This window comes from Dermacentor variabilis, chromosome 3 (assembly GCF_050947875.1).
Source record: "Dermacentor variabilis isolate Ectoservices chromosome 3, ASM5094787v1, whole genome shotgun sequence".
Lineage (NCBI taxonomy): Eukaryota > Metazoa > Arthropoda > Arachnida > Ixodida > Ixodidae > Dermacentor > Dermacentor variabilis.
This window is the reverse complement of record NC_134570.1, coordinates 183,590,228-183,608,126: the sequence shown is the minus strand read 5'-3', so window position 1 is coordinate 183,608,126 and position 17,899 is coordinate 183,590,228. Positions and strand designations below refer to the sequence as shown.

The 17,899-nt window shown below is 46.3% G+C and overlaps 1 protein-coding gene across 1 annotated transcript in view; it reads left to right on the top strand.

Moving 5' to 3' along the window:
* The window catches only part of LOC142576560 (3-oxoacyl-[acyl-carrier-protein] reductase FabG-like), a 77,739-nt gene that overhangs the window by 44,985 nt on the left and 14,855 nt on the right, over positions 1 to 17,899 (top strand). The window contains exons 5-6 of the mRNA XM_075686733.1: positions 16,188 to 16,228; positions 17,306 to 17,375. Coding sequence (XP_075542848.1) covers positions 16,188 to 16,228; positions 17,306 to 17,375 — 111 coding nt within the window. The remainder of the gene's footprint in view (positions 1 to 16,187; positions 16,229 to 17,305; positions 17,376 to 17,899) is intronic.

Here is a 17,899-nt window from a genome sequence, read left to right as displayed (position 1 = left end):
ACTGTTTCGAAGAATTTGTTTGCAGCGCCTATAGCATGCTGTATTCAAGCGAACAGAAGGCGAACATGGTCTTAGCCTTGGGAACGGCACGGGGCGACAAGAAGAAAGCTGCCAAGGTATACCGAAATTGGCAATGTGGGGTAAGAGCCAACGCGAACACAATTATGAGGAGTTACTTGACGCTGAAACAGGTAGCTTCATAAAGACGCTTCAAGAAAGGGGACCGTCAGTGAGGAGGCTGAAGGGGACATTTTGGCTTTCATGACTGCAAACCCTCATTCCAGCGTGCGTGATGTGAGTGGTGAGGTCGGCATTTCAGAGTCTTCAGTGTCCAGAGTTCTTAGCAAGGCTGAAATGCATCCGCACCACCTCCAACTGCATCAAAAGCTGCAAGAAAGACCCTTTCAATGGCGGCTGGATTTCTGAAATTGAATGCTTGTGAACAGTGATGAAACACCGGATTTTGTTGACAAAGTGCTCTGGACAGATGAGGCAACCTTGTCCAAAAATTCTCAAGTCGACATCCATAATGCGCATTACTGGAGTGATACAAATCCGCATTGGGTGGCGCTGACCAGACACCACTTCCAATGGTTATTCAGTGTGTGGTGCGGTATTTTTGACGGAAGATTAATTGGCCCCATATTCTTTTACCACATGCTCACTGCGCAGTGGTACGTGAACGACGTCTTGGAAGGCACACTCGAAGATTTTCGCTGTGATCCTCCTCTTGCGTTTTTAAAGCGAACTTGGTATCAGCACCACGGTGCACCAGCTGACAGCAGCAGCCTTGCCCTAGCCTGGCTTGACGAAGCCTATAAACGCCAGTGGGTCGGGCGTCATGGACGGGTTGCATGGCCTGCAAAGTCGCCGGACTTGACACCTCTCGACTTCTTCTTGTGGGGACATGTGAATACGGAGTGTACCGCAAACCTACCACACCAGAAGCGCTAAAGGCAGATAATGTTGAGGCCTACAGCGAGATAGCGTCTTGCGTCATCAAAAAGGCTACATCGGACGTAGTGGAAAGGTGCCAATACTGAATTATGGTAGAGGGCTGCTTGTTTGAGCATATTCTTTATTCACTGTGATATCTGTCTAAATCTCTACAACCGGTATCCATGAAAAGAGACAACTGTGCGAAACTTTTGTACGACGAGACACAGCACGTAAGTAATATGAAATTAAAATTATCTGCCGACAAGGAAGGGACCGGAAGCAAAAAAACAAGCTTCTGTAGAAGTTTACAATTCTTCCTAGTTTGACGACCAGCGTGATTCACGCGACATTTTCAAGCTTGTTATAATGCGTGTTTGCTTTTAGGGGCCTTGCTCCCAAATTCCAACTGACGAGCTTGTCATTTTTCATCCGCATGCGTTCTTCTAGCTTGAGATTGCAATTAGCACCGCAGAAACGGTAGCCGCGCTGTACTTCAACTGCCGCCCGAACCCAATGGCGCCTATCTCGGAACCAAGCACAACGCGAAGCTCTGTCGTGGGCAGCACGAAAGGCGCGAAGCGAGCGATATTTTTTACGAAGCACCGTTGAGAGCGCTGTTTTCGTGGCGCAATCGGGCGCACAAAGTGCGCTGTCACGTGGTATTTTTAAACTAGGCGGACTTTCGTTTTTCCCGAATAAAAACGGCCACACTAAGTCTATCCTGTTGGAAGTGCCTGGGTTGGGCAATATTTGTGAAGCTCCACAACTTTCCTATTGATGCCTGAACGTTTCAAGGTATATTTAACACGGTAATTTATCTCGGCCAATTACTCAAGAAAGACGAGCAATAAAATGGTACTGTAAGTTCAGACAATCGCTAACATCCACTGGATTTCTGTTCTGAAGAACGCATAGGTTTTTCTCAAAATCTTCGTTCAAGTTAGCTGGGACACCCCCTGTATGTTTATCTATTTGGTGCATCGTCACAATATATATATATATATATATATATATATATATATATATATATATATATATATATATATATATATATATATATATATATATATATATATATATATATAATTCAATGAGAAGTTCTGTAGGTCCGATGCATAGGTAGATTTAGAAACGAAGGTGCACGCTTACGAAAATTGCATCTTTATTGTTTTTAACGTTTCGGCCGTGGCACGGCCTTCGTCAGAATAAACACACATACAAGCGCGCAGCCGCTTTATGGGCATGCGCACGTGGGCATAATCAGTAGTGCATGCACGTGTACACTTGCAAATAACAATAATAATAAAAAAGTACAGCAGCAAATATAACTTAAGCATGATAAATGATATGCATTAAACATCATTCACGTGTCATGATGATGGTACATGAAGTACAGCATGATATCGATTGCGACATGGCAAAACTGATTTGGCATGCTTTGTCAATTCTTTACAAGGACAGGCACATCAAGATACGGCAGAAAGGCACGACACTTTTCCTACGCTCTCGTTGATACCGGATGACACAGTGTTAAATTTGTGGATGAGAAAGGATTCTCGTACTTCTCGATAATGGTGCGATTTGAAACCTGATTGTATTATGGTTACACTGATATGGTCAAACATATGACCTGGCAGTCGAACATGTTTAGATAATGGCAGGTGTGGCAAGCTGTTAACGTGTGATTTGTGGTTATTGAATCTGACACGAAAAGATGTTTCGGTCTGACCGATATACTGCATATGACACACTGAACATTCAAGCAGATAGATGACGTTAGCGCTGTCGCAAGTGAAGTCGCCGTTGATTTTAACAGAAAAATTGGATGTTGTGCTTCTAGCAGTCTTTGATGTGGTCATGTGTGTACAAACTTTACAACGGGGCTTATTGCAGGGATGACAACCAGCAGGAGCAATCGCTTTATCTTGGAAGAGGTTACTAGGTCACGCAGATTTCTAGAGCGACGATAGACAACCCTTGCCGATTCCGTGAAAATGTGTTTAAGACGGTCGCTTTGTGTTAGTAAGTTATAATGCTTTCTGAGAATGTGGGACACTTTAGGAATAGATGCAGAGTGTGTTAGGATAAGGTTAGTTCGTGAAATTGGCGCCGATCGCTTGTCCGTGCAGATGAGTTCCTTCCGATCTAGACAGTCGGCCCGTTTAAGGGCATCGTCAATTATTTGTGAAGGGTATTTCTGTACGGTTAGTGTGTCACGAAGCTGGTTACAGTTGCGAGTGAATTCACTATTGTCTGAACAAATTCTTTTGAACCGGATAGCTTGGCTGTAGGGAATGCTCGTTTTGCAATGCTTGACATGGCTGCTGTTAAAATGCAGATATCGCTGTCGGTCAGTGGGCTTTCTGTAAAGATTTGTCGTTAACTTACCATTGCACAAAGATACCGATACGTCAAGAAAGTTTATGCTGAGTGATGAATAGGAATGGAAAAAAGAAATTGACGGTGCGGCGTTGTTAAAGTCGGTAATGAAGGAAAGTAATGCAGCTTCACCATGGTGCCAAATTAAGAAAATGTCATCGATGAAGCGTTTGTAATAGAATGGTTTGAGGTCACGAGTATCGAGGAAATTCTTTTCTAGTAAGCCCAAGAAAATGTTAGCACAATTCGGACCTATTTTTGTGCCCATGGAGGTACCACTGGTTTGAACGTAATGTTCGCCGTCGAATTCAAAGTTGTTGAGTTCAAGGATTAGTGTTAAAATTATGCAAAGGATAGAATCGTCGATGGGTTTGTCATCTACAGAATCGTTATATGCACGGAGTACAGATTGAATCCCATCTGTATGGGGAATGTTCGTGTACAGTGACGCCACGTCCAGTGTGACTAGAAGAGCATCGCTTGGAACACACAAGTCAGCGATATCCGACAGGAAGTGGTTAGTATGTTTGATATAAGAAGAAAATTTAGGAGGAATTGAACTGACACGGTTATCTACATAGCGGGACAAATTCTCTGTGACGGTACCGTATGTATGTATGTATGTATGACAGTAGGTATATATATATATATATATATATATATATATATTGTGAGCATTATTCATACGCTTCATATTCTCACCTGTACATACTCATCATCACCGTTTTGGACCCTGGTGGTGGGGCTCTCACTCGGGAGAATAAAGAAGAGACTGGCTGCCTAAACCTCGTCTCACAAGTGGTGGAGTGTGCTGTCCGGTTCCTTCGCCCTCTCGCTCCCGGTCTCTCTCCAGCTTCACCTACGCTACATCCCTGGAGCTCCGCTCGGGTCGCCGCCTCTACCAACTGCACTCAACCATGTCGCAAGACCAGCAGACCAGTACCACGACATCCACCTTGCCTACTCCTGCGGGAACCCCTTCTTGGACAGTCACCACCCCTCAGAAGGATCCACCGCTCTTTGCTGGGCTTCCTGGCGACGACGTTGAAGACTGGTTGGAGCTATACGAGCGCGTGAGTGACTTTAACCACTGGAACGAATCAGCCAAACTTGCTCACGTCGCCTTCTACCTAACCGGAGTTGCGAAAACTTGGTTTTCCAATCATGAGCTCGATTTCGTCAACTGGAGCATCTTTAAACACCATCTACGCCAGATTTTCGCGAACTCGTCTGTCCGCTCCGATATCGCTAAGAAGAAGCTTGCTGAGCGTGTACAGCACTCAGGCGAGTCCTACACTTCGTACATAGAGGACGTCCTCGCCCTCTGCCGCCGCGTGAACACCTCGATGGCAGAGAGTGACCGTGTGCGCCACCTGCTCAAGGGTATTGGGACTGCGGCATTCAATGCTCTTGTAGTGCTGAATCCCACTACCGTCGCCGACATCATCAGTACGTGTCAGCGTCTCGATGACCTTCATATGCTCCGCTTACACCCTGACACGTCTGATTGCAAGGCGTCCAACGACAGCGAGCTACGTGCTTTGATTCGCTCCATCATCCGTGAGGAACTGCACGCCCAAGCTTCGTCAAACCCTCCTGAGGTCCATCTGATGCCCCCTGGTCGCGGCCTACGCCATATCGTGAGGGAAGAGCTAGCTGCCGTGACCTGCCCGCAAATCACGAGCCCGCGCCCTATCCATACGCCAACGTACGCTCAGGTTGCCTCTATAGCGCCACCCTCCCAGCAGCCACCACAACAGGCACCTGCACCGCACATGTCCCTGAATCCTATCACTGCAAGACCATCGCCTGTTCCGTCTTATAACGCATGGAGCCCACCTCGACCGGTTTGTTACTACTGCGGCATCCGTGGCCACATTTCCAGGTTTTGCCGACGCCGTCAGCAAGATGAAAGACGTGGCTATGACGGCTTTGAAAGGGATCAGTTTTCTGGCCCTGTACCACGACGTCGGCGTTCTGACTACGATTATTATCCTCGACGTTCCCCATCTCCACAGGACTTCAACACTGCCGGTTCATTGCGTTTCCCGCGTCGTCGCTCTCCATCACCGATGCGGCGCTCTTCTTCCCCTCTACGACCGGCTACTTCGTCCTCCGATCACCGCCCGGAAAACTAAATGGTGCAGCTTCAGGAGGGAAAGCTGCATCTTTTGGACAACGTGAAACTCCTCCGGAGCGCCCGTCAAATGTACTTCTGGTGTGTGTTGAAGGTGTCCGAATCGAAGCCTTGGTTGACACAGGTGCATCGCTTTCCGTTATTAGTGCTGACTTGTGTTCTCGATTGCGAAAAGTGAAGACACCGTATGATGGCCCTCCCCTTCGTTGTGCTAATACAGTTCTTGTTCAGCCCTCCAGTGTTTGCACTGCGCGCGTTTTCATTGATGGCATCCTCCACCACATTCAGTTCGTCGTGCTATCTTCGTGCACTTACGCGATGATTTTGGGATGGGACTTCCTGTCCTCCGCCTCAGCTTTCATCTCTTGCCGTCAGCGAACTATTCATATGACGGACACTGAATCTTCGTCCGCTGTCAATGCTCATAGCCTGCGTTTTGTCACGTCTACCGACTGTTTCATTCCCGCGGGTAATGAGCATATTCTGACGCTGACTTCCGACACTATTATTAATGGTGATGTGTTCCTTGCACCGAGCGGTTACTGCATTTCTGGTGGGCTTAGCCTTACTCCTAGCCTAGTACGGTTTCAGGACGGTAGAGCGTTAGTCGCTGTTCATAACCCTACTTCTTCGCCAGTTGTGCTCTCCCAGGGCTCTACTGTGACATGCTTTACTGACACCGAACCTCTTTCGCTGGTACCGCTTCACACCGAATCACCACCTTTGTCTACCACAACTGATTATCACACTGCTACCGCTGCTTTAACGGCCGCGATAAATCCCGATTTGACCGCTGCGCAGAAAGAAGACCTTCTGGCACTCCTGCACAAACACAGAGCCTTATTTGACGTCCACTCCAAGCTTCTGGGGCGCACTTCCGTCGCAGTACATCGCATCGAAACCGAAGGCAGTTCGGTTGTACGCCGCCGCCCGTATCGCGTGTCTTCCGCAGAACGGAAAATCATTGCGGATAACGTTGATGACATGCTCAAGAGAGACATCATTCGGCCATCCTCCAGTTCTTGGTCGTCTCCTGTCGTGCTGGTTCGCAAGAAAGACGGCTCTGTACGATTCTGCGTCGATTATCGAGCCCTTAATAAGATCACGCGCAAAGACGTATATCCGATGCCAAGAATTGACGATGCCATTGACTCCCTCCAGGGTGCAGAATATTTCTCTAGTCTAGACCTCCGATCCGGATACTGGCAAATCCCCATGCACGATGCGGACAAGGACAAGACTGCCTTTGCAACACCAGACGGACTTTACGAGTTCAACGTCATGCCATTCGGCTTATGTAATGCCCCTGCAACATTTGAACGCATGATCGACACAGTTTTACGTGGCCTTAAGTGGAAGACCTGTCTGTGCTATTTAGATGACATCGTTATTTTTTCTACAACTTTTCGTCAGCACCTTGAGCGCTTGGACGAAGTTTTCACATGCATTTCCAACGCTGGACTCCAACTCAACACAAAGAAATGCCTTTTTGCCAGAACGAACATCACAGTGTTGGGCCATCTTATCAGCAAAGATGGCGTTCGACCGGATCCCGCAAAGGTTGCTGCCGTGCTTCGGTTCCCTCGCCCTGAAAATCAAAAGCAATTAAGAAGTTTCTTGGGCCTGGCATCCTACTTCCGCCGCTTTATCAGTCATTTTGCGGCCGTGGCATCGCCGCTACACAAGTTGCTCACGTCGGGCACTGCTTTCCCTTGGACAGATGAATGCGAACTTTCTTTTCAAGCCCTCAAGCAGGCATTAACCACCGACCCTGTCCTCTGTCACTTCGATGAGAACGCACCAACTTGCTTGCACACCGACGCTAGTGGCCATGGGATCGGTGCTGTACTTTTACAGCGTGATACCACCTCACGAGAGAGAGTTGTTGCCTATGCCAGTCGCGCACTAACACCTGCCGAAAAGAATTACTCGATCACAGAACAGGAATGTCTCGCAGTAGTTTGGGCAATCCAAAAATTTCGACCATATCTTTACGGACGCCATTTCACGGTCATAACCGACCACCACGCCTTATGCTGGTTGTCGTCAATCAAAAATTTGTCCGGACGACTTGGTCGCTGGGTGGTACGCTTACAAGAGTACGATTTTGACGTTGTCTACAAGTCTGGGAAAAAGCATCAAGATGCCGACGCTCTCTCTCGCTGCCCGCTGCCACTATTAGCTTCGAGTACTCCTCCCCATTGCTCGCCACTTGATGATGAGACTAAGTCGTCACTCCCGTTATTACCGTTATTACCTCTATCGGTTACTGACACGTTATCTTCCAATCGCGTCACTCACCTCGCCTCGTGTCAACGTTCTGACCCCTACTGCGACAGCATCATCCAACGCCTGTGCGGAACTAAATCTGCACCAAATGCCAGATTACGTCGACAGCTGCGACTATTTAAGCTTGACAACGATGTGCTGTACCGCTACGTATACAACTCCGACGGACACCGCTGGGTACCTATTCTTCCACGTTCGATGCGCACACAAGTCCTTGAAGCCTTGCACGACGACCCATCTGCTGGCCATTTGGGATTCCACAAAACATACCACCGCGTTAGGAGCCGTTTCTTTTGGCCAGGCATGTCTACCTTTGTGGCCAAGTACGTCGCTTCTTGCGTTCAGTGTCAACGGCGGAAACGACCGACTTCGCCTCCTGCTGGGCTTTTACAGCCCATTCCATGTCCCGAGACACCGTTTGCCATCGTTGGGATAGACCTAGTCGGCCCTCTGCCCATAACGCCAGCGGGTCATCGATGGGTCGTGACAGCTGTTGACCAGCTCACACGTTACGCAGAGACCGCTCCTCTACGCTCTAGTTCGGCCTCCGACGTTGCCACCTTCTTTCTAGATGCCATTGTGCTGCGCCATGGTGCACCTCGTGTACTGTTAAGCGACCGTGGCAAGACTTTCATGTCAACAATGCTAGCAGAAGTACTCGGAGCTTGTGGCACAGTTCATAAGACAACATCCGCATATCACCCACAAACAAATGGCTTAACCGAGCGATTTCATCGCACACTAATAGATATGATATCCATGTATATCGGGCCAAACCACGACAACTGGGACAAACTTTTACCTTTCGTGACTTTTGCTCACAACACCGCTATCCAACGAACTACGGGATACTCACCTTTCTACCTAGTTTACGGCCGTTCCCCGACATTCACCATCGACGCCGCTTTCTTCAATGCCCCTGCTACCACCTCGGCCAGTATACCCGAACAGTTCGTCTCGAGACTTGAGGAATGCCGTCAACGCGCTCGCTTCAACACAGAAGTCAGTCAGCTAGACCGCAAGCAACGTTACGACATCTCTCGTCGCGACGTCTCCTTTCGTCCTGGAGAGGAAGTGCTCCTTTGGACGCCCATTCGTACACCCGGTTTGTGCGAGAAGTTTGAATCCCGCTTTCTTGGACCTTATATTATTAACGAACAAACATCCCCCGTGAACTATCGCGTTACTCCCGTAGACGTTTCTTCCGACCATCGTTGTCGTGGTTCGGAGATCGTTCACGTTTCGCGCCTAAAACGATTCGTTCGGCGTTCCCCTCCTGGCTAAGTCACGGCCTGGCTGGCCGCTTGCGCGTGCGGGGAAATTAGTGTGAGCATTATTCATACGCTTCATATTCTCACCTGTACATACTCATCATCACCGTTTTGGACCCTGGTGGTGGGGCTCTCACTCGGGAGAATAAAGAAGAGACTGGCTGCCTAAACCTCGTCTCACAATATATATATATATATATATATATATATATATATATATATATATATACTACAGCTAAGTAGCGGCGCGTATGAAGCGGTTTATTGACGTTTCGGCCGGGGTCCGGCCTTCATCAGAATACATTGCATGGTGTCTGTACAGGTAATATACATGTGCATATCAACCAAATGAAGATACGTTTACATGAAAGCGATATGTACGGCCACGCAAACGTTAGCGTGTGTGTGTGTGTGTGTGTGGGTGTGAAAGAGAGAGAGATATTGGGCTCCGAAAAAGATCAGAAGAAGCCGAAGTTCGAAACGAGCGTAGAGCCGAGCGCGGCGCGTGCATTTTCTAAGTGGTTTTTACAAGCGTCCAATAAAGAAGGCATTGTCGACTTCGGCTCCGCTTCCAGGTTTTCAACATACGGTGCCGTGACAAGGATATCAGATCTACAGTTGAAGACCCCCTACGATGAAGCAAGCTACCTGAGGAGGACGACCGACCGAGGTGATCAACGCGACGACGCTGCGACAGAATCGAAAAACGATCCACGTCATCAAGAGGCATCCGATTCCCGACGTGACGACATGGAAAGACTACGACAGAAGCGGGCTACTGTTCGAGCAGCGGTCACCAGGATCATCGACGACATGACAACTCTCATGCACACGGAAGCAACACCATCTCGTGAGCTGACCGACCTTCTTAACTTATTGAAGATAAAGGAAACTATGCTTACAGACCTTGGCACCCGAGTAGAAGAGCATGTTACCGATGATAACATTGAGGATGATCTTCAAAGCGTCGGACAGTATCAAGAATCTATCGGCCTAGCGAAATCCCGCGCTGAGCGCATTTTATCCGCTCTGCGAACGACTACCCAAGCATATCACGATGACTTTCATCAAGCACGCGCAAACGTTAAGGTACCCGAAGCTCGATGTGCCGAATTTCATGGTGACCCCATAAATGGCCAGAATTTTGGGATCAATTTGAGTCTACTGTTCACCAGAACCGATATATCACAGACGTAACAAATTGAAATATCTTCGGAGCTACTTGATGGGTAAAGCGGAAGGTGTCATCAGCGGCCTGTCGACAACTAACGAAAGCTATAGCACAGCTATAGAACTTCTCAAAGAAAGATTCGGTCAGAAGTCACTGATTGTCAACGACCACATACGTCGTCTTCTAAACCTACGTCAAGTTCGTTCTTGCGAAGATTTCGAAGGGCTTCAAAGGTTGCATGAAGAAGTGCAGACGCGCGTGAGAACCCTGCACAACCTTGGCGTCGAAGAAAAAGAATACGGAGGGCTTCTGAAAACTGCTATAATACAAGATCTTCCGCAAGAAATGGTACTCCGGTATACTCAGCGTATCTTGTCTTTTACAAATACAGCCGTTGCTAATGACAGGCTAAATGAAATGTCTGTTCTTCTAGACATCTTGAGCATTGAAATAAGAAGCCGGGAACAGACTATAATGATGACTTTTGACAAGAGCGAACAAGCCTCAACCACAAAACGACAATACAATGAGCATTTTCAAGGTTCTGCATCTATGTTAACCGTAAAAGTGATTGCAGAGAGTTGTATATTATGCGGTGAAAAAGATTATTTGGCGGATGTCTGCCCAACGGAACTAACGTTAGACGAGAAAAAAGAGAAACTACGCAAATTAGGATGCTGTTTCCGCTGCGCTAGACAATTTCACAAAGCTAAGGAATGCCGAAGCTGGAAGAGACTAAGCTGTGCTAAATTCCAGGGACGACATATCACCATGATGTGTGACCCAAAATGGTAGCAGAATAAGGTAGAAACACAGACGTCCAGCTCGTCCACAGACTCGCTAAAGTGCACATTTCTTCTACAGACCGCCCAAGTTTGGGCTCTGGGCACTGGAAGCAAATGCTTTGTAAGAATGTTGATTGATGGTGGCACTCAGAGCAGCTTCATCACGGAAGAATTGTCTAGGAAGCTGAAAGCCACTGTGTTAGCCGAAGAGCAGCTCACCATCTCGGTATTTGGAAACGTTTCAGCACCGCGAAAATATTATCGGAGAGTACGAGTCATGCTGCATAGCCAGTATGACTCAAACTCACTTGAAGTAGAGGCTATAGAAGTTCCCGAAATATGCAATGACTTGTCAGCATTGACAAAAACAAATGTACTTGCAAAGTTGAAAAGCAAGAACTTACTTTTGGCTGACGTTAACGCAGTTCAGGTCTTTCCTGAGCCTGGAGTAAGCGTCCTTATAGGTACAGACTATTACTGGCAGCTCGTCAGCGGAAGAATTCATCGACTGGATGACTCCTTGACCGCCATCAAAACTATCATAGGATGGACACATCATGGAGATACGAGAAGTACACTATGTTCTAAAACCCCGGAAACCGTAAGGAACTTCAACATATGCCTAACGGAAGCCAATGTTTCCCAGCAACTGATGTCTCTCTGGGAAGTTGAACATCTGGGACAGACGAACGAAGGGAGCCTTTCGAAACATGACGAACACGTCCTGAAGAACTTGGTGGAATCAACTATTAGAAAAAATGGTCGCTATCAAGTCGAACTACAGTGGCGCCGGAAACTACCGGCTGGGAACTACCGTTCCCAGCTTAAGTATAACCGGGATGTCGCGTTAAAGAGGCTGGAGTCCTTGCAGAGAACGCTACATCGAGAACCACAGTTTCAGAAGGACTATTACACTGCCATTAGGAGCTACTGTAACAAAAACTTCGCTGAGAAGGTCACCATGGATAGTACGAGTGAACATATCACGTACTATGTGCCGCACCGAGCAGTAGTGCGACGCGACAGAACTAGGACTAAAGTACGGGTGGTATTCGACGCCTCTTGTCAGGCTTCGGACTCACCTTTACTCAACGATGTCTTGTGGAAGGCGCCTAATTTGAACCCCCACATCCTCGACTTACTGCTGAAGTTTCGCAGCTTCAAGATTGAAATTTCCGACGACATCGAAAATGTGTTTCTTCAAATATCGCTGGCTGAACAAGACCGAGACGCGTTTCGTTACTTCTGGTTTGAAGAAGGGTCTTCCAATATTAAAGAATTGCGCATGACAAGGGTTCCTTTGGCCCCTGTAGCAGTCCCTTTCTCCTTGCTGCAACTCTGCGACATCACTTCCAACTGGTAGAAGACAAATACCCTTCTACTGCCAAACTATTGAAAGGTCATTTCTACGTAGATGACTTGCTGATCGGGGCACAGAACAAAGAAGAAGCGCAGCAAGTCGTTAGCGATTGTTTCAGTATCTTGAAAGAGGCAGGAATGCATCTAACAATGTGGACGACAAATGATGGACACCTACGAAAGTTTCACAATAGTAGAGACGTAAAGGTAAAGTTCGGTGTAGAACAAGAAAAGATTCTTGGTCTCGCTTACGATACCGACAGAGACATCTTAAAGCCATCACTAACGAAGATGCTGGAATCATTGAGCGGACAAACGGTTACGAAGAGACAGATATTAAGCTTCGCCTCGCTCATGCACGATCCCTTTGGATTCTTAGCGCCGCTCGTGCTGGTAGTCAAGTCATTTATATAAAGGATGTGTTTAGAAAAATACACCTGGAATGCGCCAATTCCTGAATCTCTTCCTATGGAGTGGACAGCGTGGACTAAAGGCGTCAGAACTGTTAATCAGCTAGAAGTTAAGAGACATTTTGGTCAAACCTTCCTGGGCAAGAATGTGCAGGTAACAATGCACGCTTTCAATGACGCTAGCCCAGTCGCGTACGGGCCGCGTACGCCGCCTTCAGATACGAGACTTCAAGGGAGCCACAACAGTTCAGCTACTGCTAGCCAAGTGGAGAGTCGCACCTATACAAAACACAACTGTGCCACGATTAGAACTGATGGGAGCTCTCGTTGCACCTCCACTAACTAAAACAGTGAAACGTGACCTAAATCTAGACGGCATTGAAACAGTTATGTGGACAGATTCCATGATCGGAATTCATTGGCTACGCCGTTCAGCGAAACGCTGGGAATGGTTCGTAGCAAACCGAGTTACAGAGATAATCTCCCTAACTGAATTGAACATGTGGAGATATTGTCCGAGTGATCAAAATCCAGCCGATTTACTGTCAATAGGATCCACTGCGGAGAAAATCTTACAAAGTTCAATTAGGTGGAAAGGACAAAACTCCCGCTACACTGAGACGACAATCGACGAGCCCTGCTACACCAAGGATTCATTCGAAATAGAAGAAAGTACATGTACAGCAGCAGCAATTCAGGATACAGTCGGCCTAGAAGAGAAGAGAAAACTGTGTTTGAAAGCAGCGCAACTGAAGTACAAGAGGCTGAAATTTATTGGATACGTCGGAACACAAGATAGAGTATTTGGACCGAGCGTCAACAGAATGGAATTCACACTCCAATGGTTCAGACCATATCACGACGAATTAGAGCTTCTTCGCTTGGGAGGTAGTCTTCAGTTCAGCAACCTCCGGGAAAGTTCCAAGCACCCCATTCTGCTTCCTGCGTCAGACACATTCACAAAGTTGTTGGTCAAGAAGGAACACCAACGGCTTTTACACGCTGGACTCAGTTTTCTTTTGACTGAACTGAGAGCAAAGTTTTATATACTCAGGGCCAGGCAGGTTGTAAAGAAAGTCATTCACAAATGCACAGTCTGCCGGCAATATTCCTGCAAGCAATACTCGGAGCCCTTCGCGCCTCTGACAGCTGAACGAGTTTAGCCCTCTCCACCTTTCGAAGTCAGTGGTATAGATTTTTCCGGACCGCTTCTACACAAAGATAATGGAGGATCAACGAAGAAGTGATACGTACTCATCTTCACATGTGCAGTTGTCAGAGCGCTTCATCTGGAGATTGTCACCAGTCTTACGACAAATTTCTGCTAGCATTTAAACGATTTGTGGCACTACAAGGAATGTATAAGATTGTATATTCCGACAACATTAAGACATCTAGAAAGGTCTCAAGGGAGTTCCAGCGGCTTTATGAATTAATAAAATCGCAGGATGTACGATCGTATTTCGGAAGTCACAGGATTGTGTGAAAATTTATCGCCGAACAAGCTCCCTGGTGGGGAGGATCTTGGCAACGACTCATTAGATCTGTGTAGTCTACTTTAAAGGAAACACTAGGAAACAATTTCTTTAAATATGAAGAACTTCCGGCCACGCTCAATCAAGTTGAAGCGATAATAAATTCACGACCGACAACATTTGTGTATGCAGAAGCCTCTGAACCAGTGCCGCTTACGCCGAGTGATTTCCTCATAGGCCAAAGATTGGCCATGCTTCCTCTAGACTTGTCGAGCACAGCAACAAAAAAGACACCGTCGTCACGCGAATTACTTCAGCGAAGACGGAAACACAGAGAACATGTCGTAATCTCTGGAACCAGTGGCGACGAGAGCACGTCTAAGAACTTTGTTCAGCTCACAATAATGAAACTAGGCACTCAGAATCAGTGAAGCTTGGAGACATAGTACTGATAAAATGAGTAAACTTGCCAAGACAGTTGCGGAAGATGGGACAAGTGACAGAATTATTTCCGAGCAGCTACGGCAAAGTGCGCTCATGCAAAGTGGGCACTTCTCGTGGAAACACGTTGCGAAGACCGGTACAGATGCTGTACCATCTAGAATCTGCTGGAGAAGCTCCGTCTTAAAAAAAAAACAAGCATACGCAAATTGTTCGGCCGGGAGCTGTTAAATATTATGCTCGGAAAAAGATTGGAAGAAGCCGTAGTTAGAAAAGTGCGCGGAACCGAGCGCACGCCTGTATTTTTGTAGTTGTTTTTACAAGTGTCGAATAAAGAAGGCGTTCTCTACTTCGGCTCCACTTCCTGGTTTTCAACTATATATATATATATATATATATATATATATATATATATATATGATGTTCACTGTGCCTGAAAGTGAGATGCAGTCGATCATACAGAAAAGGAAAAGTGAGAGGGAACGACAACTTGCCGCTTGTGGTAGGCAGTATGCGCGCGTGAGAGAGTGTGCGCGCGCACATACTGGTCGCCGCCCCATGAGGGCCCCGCCTTCACTGACCCGAGACTTCAAGCCCTTTCGTAGCCTAATTACCTCCATGGACGAAATTTCACCTGCTGGTGTGGCCTGTACGTGTGGTATAATCCTTCTACTGGGCTCTTTTAAGCACCTTAAATTCAATTTGAGAACCCTATTTGATATTTCGAAGTTTCGTTTGACTTAGAATTAAAACTGAGGTAAATACAAACTGTCTTCAAACGAATTAATCTGTGAATTGAAGAGAACGAAATAAAAAGTTGGAGGCTGGACCAGCTTGTTACACTTGCATGCTGAACCTGCTCGCTAGAACGAATTATTTAGCGTTGGTAAATAGATCATGAAAGCAATTTTAGGTCCTGCATTTTGGCTTCACGTGACTCATGGGGTGCCTATCAAGCAACAAAAGCTATGTTTGCATTGTTATCAATCCCCTAGACTAAGGAAGTTTTGTGAGAAACAATGGAACTAACGGTATCATATGAGAAGGATTGTATAGCATCGAATGTCTTTCAGGGATGATTGCTTGCATACTGGTAACCTTGTCAGGGCCATAGCGTCATCAGTTAAGATAGGAACTCAAACTTAGAAAGCATGTTACAGGGCGCGCATTAGAGTCTTAAGTGTAAACTTCCGTATTAAACAGTGGCACTGTTTGTCGTGAAATTGCATGACAGACTGCCATAAAGGTAAGCATATTACTCCTTACCGGAAAGAACTAGGCAAATGTACCTCGTTTATCACATGTTACCTGTACTCAGGCAATGTTTTGAAGAGTACACCCAAATGTATAGAGACAAAAGTTTGCTTAGTCGTTACAGCTGATATAAAGAACGATTACGGCGACAAATTCTAGTGTTCGTGCCGGAATGGAAAATTATAGTGTTTGCTGCTTTTAGCGATATAAACAATTATTAGCTTTCCGTTGTTGTGTATAGCTTACTTTGTCGTTTTTATTTTCTTTTTATTTGCAGGAAATATAGTAAACGTCTCTAGCATTGGAACAATGAGGCCGGTAAGTGAAATCATGTTCGTGCATTGGTTCTCTGTCTCTGCGAACTTTCCAATAGAGAAGGCTGGTGCGTCTTTTAGTTTCGGAGAACTGAAACTCTAATGTGGAAATATACAGCAAAACGAATATTTCGATGCAGTTAAAGTATCTATTAACCGCTGAAAACGTGCTATATTAATAGTGCGCATTCGGTCGCTCCACCAAATGTCCTTTCAACCAGAGAAAACACCACTAAAATAATCAGACAAATACATATCCCCTGAGTGTGTAAAACTGCCACCGACGCATTTAGTGTCAAGGCTTCCTTTTATTTTTATTGAACCGAAGCCTTCTTCTTTCTCATAAGGAAAACATACATTCCTACTGGACGGGAATATTTATTTAGCGTGCCTGCGTTTCTACAACACAAACGAACTCTGAATAGTCTGTCTTTGTCTAATTGACTTTTTCGTCTGCCCAGTCGATGTTCGTTTGTTCTTAGGTAAATGACAACGCACCTGATTTAATGTCCTTAAAGCTGTTTGGAATATTGACAATAAGTAAACGTTCGTAGCTTAAGGGCGGGAGCGCATTTGACGTGTCCGGAGCCACATGCTTGAAGGATACTTTTCGCTCAAAGGAAGTGTCCCTTCTTTTTTTAAGTTCTCCGCCTCAGACGTGTGAGGTAGTCTGTATTTGACAAAATGCGTCTATATTGTGACAAAATGTAACACCGCTGCGAAACTCCAGGTTCCAAGATCAATGGCAAATATTAATTCTTACAGTCTAACTAGGGCGAAGAGGAAAAATGTGAAACAGCCGAAAATTTTAACCTGAGTTGGTGATATGAAAACGAAAGGAGGAAAAAACTACGTAATCTAGCACAAGCGGTAATAACTTTTAAAATGAGAGGTCTCATTTGGCTACTGGAAGTAAGAGATTTTCGCCTGTTCTTCTCGCCAGCTAGCTACAGATTGAAAACCTAAAATTTGCTGGCGTTAAAGCGACAGCAGGAATCTGGGACTTTCGTCAGCGTAGACATGATTCACTGAACTGTTTGTGGTAGATGGATGTATACGTACGTGTATGTGTCCATGCAAGGTGCCCGCAGTTGCTTTGTCCGGCATCAGCAAAGCTGGTATTGATGCGCTCACACGGCTTTCGGCAGTGGGTAAGTGTCATTCTTCTTGTTATTTGGTATCATACTTTGCTGTATGCTATGAAAACATGTCTGTCAACTATAACCGCTACGGTAATGCAAGAGAAGATACTAAGCCAGATATTGTAACAAGAGTTTTCTGTAGCTCATGACTATCTGTTGCTCGGCAAGCTGGTGCCTAGCTGTTACCGTCCGTTACAACTAAGAACACATTGAATTAAGACAAGCCCAGCAAAACATCTGCTGGGCGTACTGCACCCTGAGAAACATAGCGACACCTCCTCAAAGGAAAGGAACTGCCTGGCGTCTGCGATAGCCTTTTTTGCTTACGTCACTCGTGTCTGCTTGTCTATCTTTCTGTTATCAGTACAGTCACCTGTTGCATAACCCTAATTCGGAGCTGCTGAGCTTAATGGCCCCTTAATATCGTAAACGGTGAACATTCTCTTTCTATCGGCCGATAAACGTCTTGCTCCGATGTCGGCTGGCACCCCGTTTTGCATCCAGGAGCAATGTTTCTATCCGGACGCTGGCGC